This window comes from Eutrema salsugineum, unplaced genomic scaffold, assembly GCF_000478725.1.
Source record: "Eutrema salsugineum unplaced genomic scaffold, Eutsalg1_0 scaffold_2, whole genome shotgun sequence".
Lineage (NCBI taxonomy): Eukaryota > Viridiplantae > Streptophyta > Magnoliopsida > Brassicales > Brassicaceae > Eutrema > Eutrema salsugineum.
Genome location: NW_006256829.1, coordinates 14,524,540 through 14,539,371, shown reverse-complemented (window position 1 = coordinate 14,539,371; position 14,832 = coordinate 14,524,540). Strand labels below are relative to the sequence as shown.

At 42.6% G+C, this 14,832-nt stretch overlaps 3 protein-coding genes and 1 non-coding gene across 4 annotated transcripts; 3 read left to right on the top strand and 1 right to left on the bottom strand.

The window, feature by feature from the left end:
* The first annotated feature begins 677 nt into the window (after nt 1-677).
* Nucleotides 678-3,835, top strand: LOC18018039 (protein tipD). The gene is made up of 8 exons (XM_006401975.2): nt 678-1,003; nt 1,107-1,461; nt 1,542-1,698; nt 1,788-1,832; nt 2,438-2,603; nt 2,716-3,080; nt 3,175-3,357; nt 3,501-3,835. The coding sequence occupies exons 1-8, from the start codon at nt 806-808 to the stop codon at nt 3,634-3,636; spliced, it is 1,605 nt and encodes a 534-aa protein (XP_006402038.1). The 5' UTR covers nt 678-805; the 3' UTR covers nt 3,637-3,835.
* A 237-nt stretch (nt 3,836-4,072) lies between these two features.
* On the top strand, nt 4,073-6,283 carry LOC18018038 (pentatricopeptide repeat-containing protein At5g50990). The gene is made up of 2 exons (XM_006401974.2): nt 4,073-4,209; nt 4,488-6,283. Exons 1-2 carry the CDS (start codon nt 4,116-4,118, stop codon nt 6,005-6,007), a joined length of 1,614 nt encoding a protein of 537 aa, XP_006402037.1. The 5' UTR covers nt 4,073-4,115; the 3' UTR covers nt 6,008-6,283.
* A 90-nt stretch (nt 6,284-6,373) lies between these two features.
* TRNAY-GUA lies at nt 6,374-6,462 on the bottom strand. Its single transcript is given in 2 exon segments — nt 6,374-6,409; nt 6,426-6,462. It is a non-coding gene; the product is annotated as a tRNA-Tyr (tRNA).
* Nucleotides 6,463-6,614: 152 nt separating this feature from the next.
* On the top strand, nt 6,615-7,612 carry LOC18016622. Its single transcript, XM_006401973.2, has 4 exons — nt 6,615-6,904; nt 6,998-7,056; nt 7,161-7,278; nt 7,375-7,612. The coding sequence occupies exons 1-4, from the start codon at nt 6,645-6,647 to the stop codon at nt 7,451-7,453; spliced, it is 516 nt and encodes a 171-aa protein (XP_006402036.1). The 5' UTR covers nt 6,615-6,644; the 3' UTR covers nt 7,454-7,612.
* The last annotated feature ends 7,220 nt before the right edge of the window (nt 7,613-14,832 follow it).

The window sequence follows — 14,832 nt, the reverse complement described above, 5'->3', positions numbered from 1 at the left end:
GAAGGGATAATTCCTTTCTTAAAATACATAGACTTAAATGTATTACTACCCATCATCTCATAATTATCTGGATATGCATAACAGTCTAATCCAGATATAAGTCTATGTTCCTTAAGCGAATAGCGAATGGAAGCCATTAACTACAAACTAACATTCTCTCCTATTATCGATCTTTGCTGTGCAGTGAAAGAGCATCCACATGCACTGAGTTTTATGGGTTATTATGCATGTGCCAAAAATGTTTGAATTGAGAATGCTCTTTAAACTATTTTAGCTTATCGAATTTCAGTCCTAAGACTCCGACTCTAGTTTCTCCACTGTTTTGTGGATCCAACATTGTGTTCTTAAATTGATTGCTTTGTGATACTGAATAGGACTAAAATACATCATCAACGGTTGTATTGGCTGGTCTTCCTCCTCACTATGAATTTGTGTCCGAGTTTTGAAGAAGTATACCATGATTCTCACGTTAATAATTCACATAACCATTGTTACCTAACTTTCATATTAATGTCTAAAATCCATATAGATTTACATTCAGATTTAAAGAAATCTAATGGTGGTTGCAATTGTTTTGCACATCACCATGTTTGACTAAGAGTTATTGCGATATGTGGTATAACAATGGAAGCCTGTATCTCTACGTGAGAATTAAAGAAAAAAAAAAAACAAAAACCAGAAAAAATTTCAATCTTGCTGAAACCAGACATTCGCGTCGCGGACAAAAGAGACGATCAGACCCCATTTGTCGTCGAGTCGATACAATAACCAATCCAGGCACAATTTTTAGCTTAGGAATCCGAAAATGAGCGACCTTCACACGACGCCTAAGAAACCCAAATTGAAAAGAGAAGTCGAAGAAGAACAAGAACAAGAACAAGAAGAAGACGAAGCTAATGTCTCTTGCAGAGAAGAGCAAGAACAAATCCTTGTCGCTTTAGTAGATCACCGTTCAGATGAAATCGAGCGTCTTAAGCACCACATCTCTAACTACCAAACCAAGGTTTCTCCTCAAAGTTTCCACTTTTCGTTTTCTTACTTCCATCTCTGGATTATTCAGAAATTTAAATTTCAATGATTGAATCGATTTTGGGTTTTTTTCTCAGCTTATTGAAGCAGAAACAAGTTTACGAGTTTCAAAATCTAAGTTAGCTCACCTTCGTGGCCATGATGATGGAGTTTCAAAGAAAAATAAACCATTGAAGACTCTTAGAAATGTCAATGATGATGATGAATCTAGCAGAAACTTTACGCCTTCTAGGAAAGAGAAAGACTTTCCATCTCCATCACCTAGCAAGACCCTTAAACCCTGTGATAGCTCTGATCCTAGAAGTAGTAGTAGTATCTCCAAATCCAAGGCCAAAACCGTTGTTGTGAAGCAGAATTCTGAAACATCTTCTCGTGACAGTCCTATAGTCAAAGCTAGCAGAGATCGAGATAGAGGAACGAAGAGGAAATTTGGTAACCTCTTTGAACGTTCTCTTTTTCGTTTTTTTGTTTTTATCGGGATTTTGCTCTAACTTCTGGTTTTTGTGTCTCAGAGCAAAAGGAGCATAAAGAGCTGATTCGGTTGATAGGTAGAAACTCTTCACCAACTACAATCAAGTGTCATACTAGCAACCAAATCTCTAGTCAGCACAAGAGGAAGTTAAGAAGCTTGATCCTGTGTCCTGTAAACGAGCAGCTGTTTGCAACAAGGTACAAAGACTACAAGACCTATTAGGCTTTTGTTGTATTTGAAATGGATTCTGGAATCTGATAATCTGTCTTCATGTTTTCATGTACAGTTCTCTGGATGGCATGGTTAGTTTATGGCAACTGCAGTCTGGAAGGTGAGTTTTTTTCCCCACTTTAGTTATTCTCTTGTCTGAGTGGATTGTATAGGAAAGCATTTGCTCCATTGATTATAAGTTTGGGACTAACTTCTTCTTATTAGAGTTGAGATTTGGTACTTGGAAACTTGTGGTGCTTTGTTAGAAATGATGACTTGTAGCTACTTGTTATAGGGATTGATCTTTTGGGTTTGGGGACTCAGATTTGGATAGAATCATATGTATAATAAACATATGAAACTCAGATTTAGTATTGGGAAGCTTGATAGAAATGCTTAAACTTAATTAAAATAAGAGCTAACGGCTTAGTATATTTGCATTAAGACCCTAGTTTTTGTTTCCTTTTAAGGTTGTGTATCTTTTTGTTGTCTATATTATACCAAATAGAAGGATTAAACAAATTATATAAGCTTGTTACAATGATCAGGATACTTAGTAAACAGAACAAATGGAGCATATGTGCTGATGCATTGTATAGAACCCCCAGCTTAATAACTATCCCAATTTGGATAGAAACAATGTAAAGAGCCTCACTAGCCTTTCCATGTAGGGAATCCATCCGTTTTGTGATCTCTAATGTTTTTGTGCGGTCTATTTAATCGCAGATTAGGTGCATCATTGCTTAGTACCACAGACTGTTTATCTCGAAAACAAAGAAGATGGGGAGAAGATATGGCCTGGCACCCATCTGGAGACACCATTTTCTCTGTATACTCTGCAGACGACGGGGATTCACAGATATCGATCCTAAATCTGAACAAGACACGCGGGGTAATGTTACTGCGCCACATTTCTGATATCAAAGAAAAAGACAACAGTAAAAGCTACCATTTTTCTTTTGGAAATCGCTCAAACTAGATACTTGTGTTTTGTGTTGGTAAAGGTTTCTTTCCTGGAGAATAAACCTCATGTAAAAGGGATTATCAACAACATAAAGTTCATGCCTTGGGAAAACACATGCTTTGTCACCGGAGGAAGCGATCACGCTGTTGTACTATGGAACGAGAGTGATGATGAAGAAAACAAATGGAAGTCGAAAACTTTACACAGGAATCTACACTCAGCTGCTGTAATGGGAGTGGATGGGATGAGGAACAAGAATGTTGTTTTATCAGTTGGAGCGGACAAGAGAATATATGGGTTCGATGTTCAAGTTGGTAGAGCAGACTACAAGCATCAAATAGACTATAAATGCATGAGTGTTCTCTCCAATCCTTGTGACTTCAATCTATTTATGGTTCAATCCGGGTAAGAAGAACTTATTCATATACAGTTTTATTTCATTGTTTTCCTACTTGTGATTTCTTTCACTAATAACGAATCTCGACAATGTAAATGTCAGGGAACCGGAGAAACAGCTTCTACTGTTTGATATCAGATTAAGAAAAACTGAACTCCATTCGTTTGGGTGGAAGCAAGACAGTAGTGAATCACAATCAGCTTTGATAAATCAGTCTTGGTCTCCTGATGGTTTATACATCACTTCTGGTTCAGCTGATCCAGTCATTCATGTTTTTGACATCAGGTAACATTAATGGCTCTCTGTCTATTTGGTTCAATTAAAGATTAATTCTTAACACACTGCGTAGGAACTAGGAAGTGAATAGATCTTTTGGTGGATTAGCATTGGATTAAGATTGAGGGTATTGTTGTGTTCAATTGTGGTAGGTATAATGCTCGTAAGCCGACACAATCGATAAAAGCTCATCAGAAACGAGTGTTTAAAGCGGAATGGCATTACTCTCAGCCACTTCTTATCTCCATATCTTCTGATCTCAACATTGGTCTGCACAAGATCTCATGACCACTCTGAGCTCTCACACGTCTCTGTTTCTCATTGCTTATTATCTGAGATTACAGGTTCAAGAAACCTATATAGTAAATTAAAATGAGTATTATTTACCATCTCAAATAGATTATAACCGATTCTTAGTTTTAGGTACAAACATCATTACATGTTGGATTGAACTAAATATTGTCTTTACTCTTTACCTTCAAATTTATATAGATGAATCATTTATTATCATTATTGCTATGCTCTGCTAATATCACCTCTTGTAATTGTGATTTCACAAGTATTGATTGATTTACCCAAGTTTTCTTTTAGTTCTTGAAAATTTTAAATTCAGAAGCAGCAAAAGCAAAGAACAAAAAGAAATATAAAAAAAAAAACTCAAACGTTTGGTCAACAAAACAAAAAAAAATACTCCAATTCTCTCTTCTTCAGTCGTCAATTTGAAGTTCGCTCTAAAGCGAAGTGGCTTCAAAGGGTTTAAGAGACAGATGCAGAGAATCTCCATTTCCATCTCCGGAATCAGAAGATTCTGCGTCACCTCTCTATCGTCATCCTCCGCTTCAAATCACGTTACTCTCACGGGTAAAAATCTCTTCTTTTTATATCCGCATCAGATATTTTCCGACAATTCCATGTCTGGTGTGTTTCTTAGGGTTCTACTTTCCTGGTCTGGGTTTGTATGAATATCATGAATCTCCTGTTTTCTGGGAATTTGTCTCCAGATTCTTGTTCAACGTTTCTCTCTTTCGCGTCCGTACTTCCGAAATTGGTGATCTTACCATACGTTGATTCCTGTTTGATGATTTGTGCTACAATTGACTCTATAAAGTTTCATGCTTTCTTCTTCCTTTTTATTGTAGATCATCGGGTGTTGAAACAACTTCTTGAATCATGCAAAGCTCCATCAAATTCCAAATGTGTTCTTCAAGCACATGCTCAGATCTTTAAACTTGGATATGGAACATACCCATCTCTCCTTGCCTCCATGGTTACAGCTTATAGACGCTGCAACCATTCACACATTGCTCGCCGGCTTCTTCTTTGGTTCCTCTCATTGTCCCCTGGCGTCTCCAACACGAACCTAATCATCGAGAATCTCATGAAAACCGGAGAGTACGGTTTAGCTAAGAAGGTTCTACGCAAAGCAAGTGATCTGAATGTGATCACTTGGAACTTGTTGATTGGTGGTTATGTCAGAAATGTACAGTACGAGGAAGCCTTGAAAACTCTTAAGGATATGCTTAGTTTCTCGGATATCAAACCGAATAAGTTCAGTTTCGCTTCCGCTTTATCAGCTTGTGCTCGTCTTGGAGATTTACACCATGCGAATTGGGTGCATTCTCTGATGATTGATGATAAGATTGAGCTCAATGCGATACTGTGTACTGCACTTGTCGACGTGTATGCAAAGTGTGGAGATATTGAAACCTCGAGGGAGGTTTTCTACAGTGTTGAACGCAACGATGTGTCTATTTGGAACGCGATGATCACAGGTTTTGCTACTCACGGACTAGCCACAGAAGCGATCAGAGTGTTTTCAGAGATGGAAGCAGAACATGTCTCACCAGATTCTATAACATTTCTGGGACTTTTAACAGCGTGTAGCCATTGTGGTTTGCTTGAAGAAGGGAAAGAGTACTTTGATCTAATGACCCGCCGGTTTTCGATACAGCCAAAGTTAGAGCACTACGGGGCAATGGTTGATCTTCTAGGCCGAGCAGGAAAGGTAAAAGAAGCTTACGAGTTGATAGAATCAATGCCAATAGAATCTGATTTGGTGATATGGAGGTCTCTTCTTAGCTCATCAAGAACTTACAAGAATCCTGAGCTAGCAGAAACCGCTATACAGTATCTTACGAGAGCAAAGAGTGGAGACTATGTGCTGCTCTCGAACATCTATAGCTCCACAAAGAAATGGGAGAGCGCTCAAAAGGTCAGAGAGTTGATGAAGAAGGAAGGAATTCGTAAAGCGAAAGGAAAGAGTTGGGTGGAGTTTGGAGGAGTGATACATCGGTTCAAGGCAGGAGATACATGTCATGTAGAAACAAAGGCTATATACAAACTATTAGAAGAGTTGATACAGAGAACCAAGTCTCAAGGTTTTGTGCCAGACACGGATTTGGTGTTGATGGATGTCTCTGAAGAGGAAAAAGAGGAGAACTTGAATTACCACAGCGAGAAGCTCGCGTTGGCGTATGGGATCTTGAAGAGTAGTCCAGGATCAGAAGTTAGGATTCAGAAGAATATAAGGATGTGCAGTGATTGCCACAACTGGATAAAATCAGTGTCGAAGTTGTTGAATAGAGTGATTATAATGCGGGATCGGATACGGTTTCATAGGTTTGAAGATGGGTTGTGTTCTTGCAGAGATTATTGGTAAGAGAAGAGAGATTGTCTACAAAAGCTATATCTGCATTCTTGCTTTTCCGCAATCTCACACAAAGGTCCAGTGAAGTTTCAGTGTTGATAATACATTGTGTTGAAGCATGAAGCTGGCGTGCAAAGATTTTTGAAAGTCTTCGTTTTGGTCCTACTGTTGAAAGTTTTTGAAGGTTGGTTTCGAGGTTTTGCCCTTTGGGATTTTTTTGGGGAATTCTTACAGTTTTAGGGACTAAATTGTAATAAATAGTGTTAAAGTTGGTACTTTGTTCTCAAGTGTTTTGACGTCTGTTCTTAAGAGTTTATCAATGGGTTTCGAATTAGAGGGTATTAAGTAAAAATTCAAAACTGTTAGAATTGAAAAAAATCCGACCTGCCGGAATCGAACCAGCGACCTAAAGATCATCTGTTGTAAACAACTACAGTCTTCCGCTCTACCAACTGAGCTAAGGTCGGTTTGTGATAATTGCATACAACTATTGGTATATGTACTAATTCAAGGCGATTACAACTTCTAATTTCATCAGAAAAAAATAAAACCAAATTAGGAATTTCTGACGTGGCGAGTTAGAATTGGGGCTGTGAGGAGCACACTCTTCCACATCTTTCTTGTATACTCTTTATCATCCACATTCATCATGTCCACTGATCACACCACACTTACTTTCTCGATGGCAACGATGCACGTTCCTCCGGCGACGCTTTACGCCGGAAAACCCTCGGCGATCTTAGCTCCGACGACTCCAAATTTCCTAAGATCCTCTTTTTTGCCGTATTACTCGATGAGGCTACTCAGCAACAACAAGAGACCTCTTTTCTCCAAATCTTCATCATCCTCTGCTCCCAGATTCTCCATGCGTGTCTCCTCCAAGCAGGCCTATATCTGCCGTGATTGCGGGTCTCTTTTAAGTTTTAACCTCTCTTTCTCTTCATAAATCTCTAACATACCAATTTTTTTTTTATTTATCATCACTTTTCTCTTGATTTGCAGGTATATTTACAATGACAGAACTCCATTCGAAAAGCTACCTGACAAATATTTCTGTCCAGGTTCGATAATTAAACTCAAGAATCGTGAAGAAAGTTCTTTCCTTTGACCAGTTTTCTATGAGTTTATGTTTGGTTTTCAATGGAGTTTATTGTGTGTTTTGCAGTGTGTGCTGCTCCTAAGCGGCGGTTTAGACCGTACATGCCTGATGTGAGCAAGAACGTCAACGACAAGGATGTGAGAAAAGCTAGAAAAGCTGAGCTCCAAAGAGATGAAGCCGTTGGGTAAGAAGAAAAGACTCTCCTTTTCTCATCAATTTTACATCTTTTGCCACTCTGGTTCTCTTCTCTCATATGTAATCTTATGGCAATCTTACACAGGAAGGCTTTGCCTATAGCAATTGCAGTTGGGGTTTTAGCACTCGCAGCTCTTTACTTCTACGTCAACAGTACAACATGAACGCTGCATCACAAAACTTACATTCTTGCTTTTGCAATCAAAAGTTTTGCTTTTGTATTAACCATTCATCTTCGAGTTGTTAGACATTGTAATCATGTCAAAAGTATTGAGCTTTCTATGTACCAAAAGCTGATATGAATAAAGAAGGGAATTGTAATACAGAGGTTACAGAAAAGGGGTTACAAAAATGGCTAGTCTTGCAAGACGAGTGATCCTTGAATTGGTTTATCAATAGAAGATTGGTAAAGGATGTTCAAAGCAGACAAGTTTTCACGCTCGATGATGTCGCTGGCTTGAACTCGTATGGACCTTGCTTTGGCCCCCAAACCTGCAATGTCCCAAAACCAATGAGATTTTTATTTCTTGAAAACTTATGATGCTACAAGTGGACAACGGTGAAAAGATGGGATGAAACCTGGTTTCGATTCTCATCAAAGCCGCGATCCCAGAGGTGTATCTCATTGTTTTTTAGGACCGCGAGATCCGAAGTACAATAGCTAGCCCCGTTCTGCAATCCAAGAATGAAAAACTTCAATGCTTCATGCGTGCAAGATTTGTAAAAACCAAGATAAAGAACATACCCATGAATTTGGAAATCCACCAGGTGAAGTTGAGCCTTCGTACAAGCAACGTTTCCCACGGTCACAGCAACTGAGATGTATAGTTGTCAACTGCTCCCCAATGTCCTATTAGTTTGATCCATTGTATAAGCTTGATTCCAGTAACCAGAGAGCTCTTCACATCTCTATCAATACGAAAATGTTAAGACTTACACCGATAACTTCTTCAGGAAGCGGACGTTGGTCCTTAGGACGGTCACAGAAGTTTTTGTACTCCTCGGCGTCTCTGATCGCATATGAACTTACCTAGCATTTAAACACTGCTTCAATATTCTATTGTATTGGAATACATAAGAAGTTCACAACAACAGCTCATATCCTCACCTCAACATCACATTTCAGCTCTTTAGAACAAGGCTTAACCATGTATAATCTCTGGAACCGAACCAGAGGCAAGACAATGCGTAAGGCGTTAGCTTTGGTTCAAATTGAATCAAACAAGAGAAGCCATGAGGGAATGAATGCATACTTGACGAAAAGGTTTCTGAGGAGTTCTCCAAAATGCCTGAGGAACATGAAGAAAAACCACACTCATATAGGAGTGTGTACATACATCGATCTATGTACTTGCAACAAAGAAGTGAGAGATTTTACCTGTTCGAGATACAAAACCTCTGAACCATCCACCATCTCAGCAGCAGGGCAACTCAGCATTCTGCAAAACTATTTCAAACTCAGATACCAGAAACGAGATAGAGCCAGATATCAAAAGTTCCAATCTTGAAAATGATTAGCATTATTAACTCAAGAACCAAGTTCCTAAATAAAGCATCAAAGGTTAAATTCTAGAGGGAAGGAAAATTTCTACAAAAAATTTCCAGTCTTGAAAATGATCAAGAACATAACAAACCTTATGTTGAAGTAATTCTCAGGATCCATTGACGCTTGCTCCCTCGAGAACTTCAAACCATGAAAACAAAAACCTCAAATCAGAGACACCCACAAAAAAAAAAAAAACCTTTACGCTAAGACACTGAAATTCACAGGCCAAAACCAGAATTTTCCATGATAAATCAAGAAAGTTGAGGAAAGATATAAGTGTAAGCATTGAAATTGTGGGTTGAAACCTTTTCTCCGTTGAGAGAACGAGAGACGAAGCGAGCGTGATCTCTACGAGTTGTGGATTTAGTGAGACGCTTGAGGAGAAGAACGCCGCCAATGGAACAGTAAAAATAAAGAGATAACCCCTGATCTAAAGAATCACCGAGATTCTGAAGATTAGGTGAATACTAGAACTAGGAGGAGATACAGACGTAGAAGGACCACAGTACCAAGATTCGATGGTAATTTGCTTTAATGGCGTCAGAGATAAAAGACAGAAAAGAAGAAAGATGCTATTCTCATTAACCATTCCAAAAAACTAAAATGCAGTACAAATAGTGTGACGTGAGGCACAGCTACAGCACGTGACTCTTGAACCAAAAGCAAACTTGAAAACCAAAGCGAAATGTAATTAAAACGGACTTAACCGAGATAACCGATAATTATTGAAAGTGAGTAAAGAGACGATGGGTAGCTGAAGGCGATTCCTGTAACAATACTTCCCCCTTCAAGAACATCCTTGTCCTCAAGGATGAAAATGAGGATACTTGGCGGCGAAGTCACGGTAGAACTCCCAAGTTGCCTTGTCAGCTGGGTAACCTTTCCACTGCACAAGAACTTTGGTGACAGGTTGGTTCTGACACTTGACCATTCTCGTCTCCAGTATAGCTTCGGGTTCTTTATCCGTTCCCATGTCAGTAAGGTACTGTGGAAGAGCTGTCGGGGTATCAGGAAGATTAGGACAAAGCTTCAGCTGACTCACATGAAATACATTGTGAACAGCAGCATCAGAGGGGAGGTCGAGCTTGTAAGCGACCTGGCCGATACGATCTGACACGCGGAATGGACCGTAGAAACGTGGAGAGAGCTTGTGAGGCAGGGATCTATTCTTGAGGGAGTGCTGGCGATAGGGTTGGAGCTTGAGGTAAACGAAGTCCCCTATCTTAAACTCACGCTGGGAGCGATGTGAGTCAGCGTATTGCTTCATACGATTCTGTGCTCGGATGAGGTGAAACTTCAGCATCGAAATGATCTCTTCACGCGAGCGTAAAGCGCGGTCAACCGTATCAGATGAACTCTCACCAGGGAGATAAGGTAAATGAATAGGAGGGGGTTGGCCATAGACTGCCTCGTAAGGGGTGCACTGCGTTGCTGAATGGAAGGAGGTGTTATACCACCATTCGGCCAAGGGTAACCACTCACTCCAAGTGTGAGGAGCATCAGCCGTCATGCAGCGAAGGTAAGTCTCCAGTGTTCTGTTCGTAACCAACGTCTGGCTGTCGGTTTGTGGGTGGTAGGAGGTGGAGTACTTCAGTTCGACGCCGTGGACGCGGAAGAGCTCAGCCCACACCGTGCTCAGGAAGGTCGGATCTCGATCACTCACAATATCCTTGGGCATGCCGTGGAGCTTAAAGACGTTGTTCAGATAAGCGGTGGCGACATCCAAAGCTGTGTAGGGATGTGAGAGAGCGATGAAGTGAGCGTTTTTACTCAGTCGATCTACCACAACCAGAATGCAGTGTTTCTTTGATGAAGGAGGAAGGCCTTCGATGAAGTCTAGACTGACGGATTCCCAGATGCTGCTTAGAATGGGGAGGGGTTGGAGTAAACCCGGCTTTGCCGCGAAATCATACTTATTCTTCTGACAAACTGAGCAGTTCCGTATGTACGCCTGAGCCTCATCGGCCATTTTAGGCCAGTAGAAGAGTGATTTGAGGCGGCGGAGTGTGGCATCGCGTCCAGAGTGTCCACCAGTTGGGGAATCATCAACCACTTGAATATCTGAAGTTTGAGAGAGGGGCTATTACCGATGACCAGCTTACCTTTCCGGCGATGTTCCCCATTCGTGTAGGAGAAAGTCGGATGAGAAACCCTGTTGGTTTGCAGCTCCTGGATGATGCGCTGAAGCAAAGGGTCTGTTTGCCAGAGGGAAGAGATGGAGTCGAAGAGCTCCAGATCGGAAGCTGATAGTGAGATATGGAGGAGCTGTGAACCGGTGACACGGGAAAGCGCATCCGCCGCGACGTTTTCTTTACCCTGCTTGTAATGGATTTCAAACGTATAACCCATCAATTTGGATAACCACATGTGTTGGAATGGGGTTGACACCTTCTGATCGAGAAGGTACTTGATACTCTTCTGATCGGTCTTGATGATGTAGGGTCGGTGTTCCAGATAGGCATTCCAGGTATGCACCGCGTGTACTACAGCAAGCAGCTCCTTCTCGTAGACAGAGAGCGATTGATGACGGGGGGCCTAAGGCTCGGCTGATAAAACAGATTGGGTGATGATCCTGCATCAACATCGCTCCAATGCCCGTATTGGAGGCATCTGTTTCAACAATGAACGTTTTCTCGAAGTCTGGAAGGGCCATGGTCGGAGAAGAAACCAGAGCAGCTTTAAGACAATCAAATGCCGCTTGAGGATCATCGGACCAAGAGAATCCTTCCTTTTTGAGGAGGTTGGAGAGCGGTTTAGCGATGATACTGTAGCCCCTGATGAACTGGCGATAGTAGTTGGCCAATCCGAGAAAGCTTCGCAGTTGCTTCTGGGACTTAGGCGCAGGCCAGTGTTGTATTGCTTCGATCTTCTTTAGATCGGTGCTGACTCCTTTGACCGAGATGAAGTGGCCAAGATATTCGATAATTGTAGCACCGAAGGTACACTTCGAGGGTTTGAGGAACAACTTCTGCTCCCGGAGGATGGTGAAGACTGAGGAAAGGTGCTGAAGATGAAGCTCCCACGACGTACTGTAGACCAGTATATCGTCGAAAAATACAAGCAGGTACTTTCCGGATATATCGCAGAAGACGTGGTTCATGAGATTCTGAAAGGTACACGGCGCGTTGGAAAGCCCGAAGGGCATCACAAGGTATTCGTAGTGACCGGCGTGCGTCTTGAAAGCCGTTTTGAAGATATCATCGGGAGACATTCGCAGCTGGTGGAAACCGGAGCGTAAGTCGAGCTTCGAAAAGAAACATGGTCCCCCAAGCTCGTCGAGGAGATCCTCCAGCAAAGGAATCGGGTATTTATCTTTGATGGTTTGCTTATTCAACCCCCGGTAATCAACACAAAGGCGCCACGAACCGTCTTTCTTCTTGACGAGGACGATGGGGGACGCGTAGGGGCTTGAACTATATTGGATGATCCCCTGTGTGAGCATCTCCTTAACCATTTTTTCTATGACGTCCTTCTGTAGTGATGAATAGCGGTAAGGGCGTTGACTGATGGGATTCGAGCCGGTTACCACGGGTATCTTGTGATCAAATCCTTCCCGAAAGGGAGGGACCTCGGTTGGCTCGTCGAAGAGGTCAGCGAACGAGCTCAGTAGAGCTTGCATCTCAGGATCGTCGGATTTATCATCTCCGGTTGTGGAGATATGTGAGAACATAGCTTCTGGAAGAAGAGGCGAGGTATCATAATCCTCCTCCATGTCTCGAATGCGAAGTAGGGCTATCTGAGGACCCTGAAGGAGAAGCTTATTAAGGCGATCCCCCTTTATCGTCTTGCATCCAGATTTAGTGACTCCCCGCAGAACATTCTTCACCCCATTGAGATTAAACTCCATCCGCATGTTGAAGAAATCCCACAAGATGGGACCGAGAGTGCTTAACCACTGAACCCCCAAAACAAGATCACACGAATCCAATGGCAAAGTTCGAACCTCAGAAGAGTAACTGTACCCCTGAACCCTCCAGGAGAAGTCCTTGCAGATGAATGCGGTGCGTATTCGACCTCCTAATGCACCTGAAACTGGCATTGGCCTGATGTTATCCAACTTACATCCCAACTCCTTGGCAATGGATAGATCGATGAAGTTGTGAGTGCTGCTGGGGTTGATCAGAATGTAGAGCTTCCTCTTGTTGTACTGCCCAATCACCCTTATACAGTTGAAGGATGCAGACCCATCAAGTGCATGAATGGAAATGGACAAGGCGTTCTCGCCATTGGGCTCGTTAGGGCCTTCAATAGGTGTGGACTCGGCAACTGGGAACTCCAGGAACTCATCATCATCGGAAGCTGGGTCGTCCTCTACCTCCAAATAGTAGACTTGGGAACGCCTATGTTTCAGGTGATGTCCCAGTGTATAGGGATCTTCACAGAACATACCCAGACCCTTTGAGCGACGCTCCTGCATCTCCTCATAACTGAACTTCTTTGGCCCCTTTTCGTTACTCGATTTCGCTGGGAAAGATGATGAGTGAGATCTGTTTAGTAGCCTCCGGAGATGGTAGAAGAGGAGCTGAGGGTTTGGAGTGAAACTGGTTATTACTCCTCGGAAATGGATTGAAGGGAGCTTTAACATGTCTCATCGGTGTGTGGTTGAGTGATGATTCATGAAGCTTGGCTAAGCGAGCTGCCTCGGCGACCGTTTTGACATTGAACTGCCTGGTGTGAAACACTAGGTGTGGGTTCATATTGGAGAGAAAGATACTGAGGGCATGATGCGCTGGTATTGTCACTCTCGAGCGAAGGCGTTCAAACTTCTCGTGAAAGTCGGATAGTGAGTCGCTTCCCTGCTTCAGGCTCACCAGATCGGACATTGGATCATCATACAGTGCAGCAAACCGAGAGGAAATGGCCATGACATACTCTGTCCAAGAGGGAATGACTCCATAGCTTTCCGCGATGAAGTTGCGGTGCCATTCGAGGGCTATCCCTGTCAGATGCAAAGCCGCGAGTCGCACTTTCAGATCTAACGGCGTACCGTCGAGATCGAAGAATTGCTCGCATCGGAAAACCCAACCACGCAGATCGGATCCGTCGAAGCTTGGAAAACCCATCTTCGTTAACCTTGACGCCAAGCCGTTGGGCAACATCGAAGACCGATCGGCCCACTCAGCTCGTTGGAGGGAGCTGGTGACTGGAACATCTCCGGGTAGGAGACTCCAACTGGAGGCGCTTCGCTTCTTCCGATGTTGAGGTGATCGACCCCACTCAATCCCGTCGGGACTGGTAACTGGACCATCCTCGGAGAGAGGACTCCAACCGGAGGTGCGATCCCCTTCCCATGCGCTCTTTGCTCCACCCCACTCAGATCTGGCGGATCTGGTAACTGGATCACCCCTTGAGAATGGGCTCCAACCGGAGGTGCAGAGCAGGATCCCTGGTTTTGCTCCTGTCGCGCCGATGATCCATCACGAGAGAAAAAGGAGCTGATCATCGATTCCAGCTTCTCAAAGCGTTCTTCCAGAGAGTTAGTTCGGGTCTGTTGCTCCTCGAGCTTCTTCTCTTGTTGTAGTCGCAACTCCTCAGCTTGCTCGGCGAGAGCTAGCTTAGCTTGCTTTTCCTGTTGACGGGTTTCCATCCCCATTTCGTAGATCCAAGGATTGGAAAGCTCTGATACCAATGGAACAGTAAAAATAAAGAGATAACCCCCGATATAAAGAATCACCGAGATTCTGAAGATTAGGTGAATACTAGGACTAAGAGGAGGTACATACGTAGATGGACCACCTCTAAGTACCAAGATTCGTTGGTGATATGCTTTAATGGCGTCAGAGATAAAGGACAGAGAAGAAGAAAGATGCTATTCTCATTAACCATTCCAAAAAGCTAAAATGCAGTACGAATAGTGTGACGTGAGGCACAGCTACAGCACGTGACTCTTGAACCAAAAGCAAACTTGAAAACCAAAGCAAAATGTAATTAAAACCGACTTAACCGAGATAACCGGTAATTATTGAAAGCGAGTAAAGAGACGATGGGTAGCTGAAG

Coding starts and splice junctions, on each gene's coding strand:
- LOC18018039 (XM_006401975.2), top strand. CDS start 806: ATGAGCGACCTTCACACGACGCCTAAGAAACCCAAATTGAAAAGAGAA. Junction 1,462..1,541: donor AGGAACGAAGAGGAAATTTG/GTAACCTCTTTG, acceptor TTTGTGTCTCAG/AGCAAAAGGAGCATAAAGAG. Junction 1,699..1,787: donor GAGCAGCTGTTTGCAACAAG/GTACAAAGACTA, acceptor TTTCATGTACAG/TTCTCTGGATGGCATGGTTA.
- LOC18018038 (XM_006401974.2), top strand. CDS start 4,116: ATGCAGAGAATCTCCATTTCCATCTCCGGAATCAGAAGATTCTGCGTC. Junction 4,210..4,487: donor AAATCACGTTACTCTCACGG/GTAAAAATCTCT, acceptor TTTTTATTGTAG/ATCATCGGGTGTTGAAACAA.
- LOC18016622 (XM_006401973.2), top strand. CDS start 6,645: ATGTCCACTGATCACACCACACTTACTTTCTCGATGGCAACGATGCAC. Junction 6,905..6,997: donor TATATCTGCCGTGATTGCGG/GTCTCTTTTAAG, acceptor CTTGATTTGCAG/GTATATTTACAATGACAGAA. Junction 7,057..7,160: donor TGACAAATATTTCTGTCCAG/GTTCGATAATTA, acceptor TGTGTTTTGCAG/TGTGTGCTGCTCCTAAGCGG.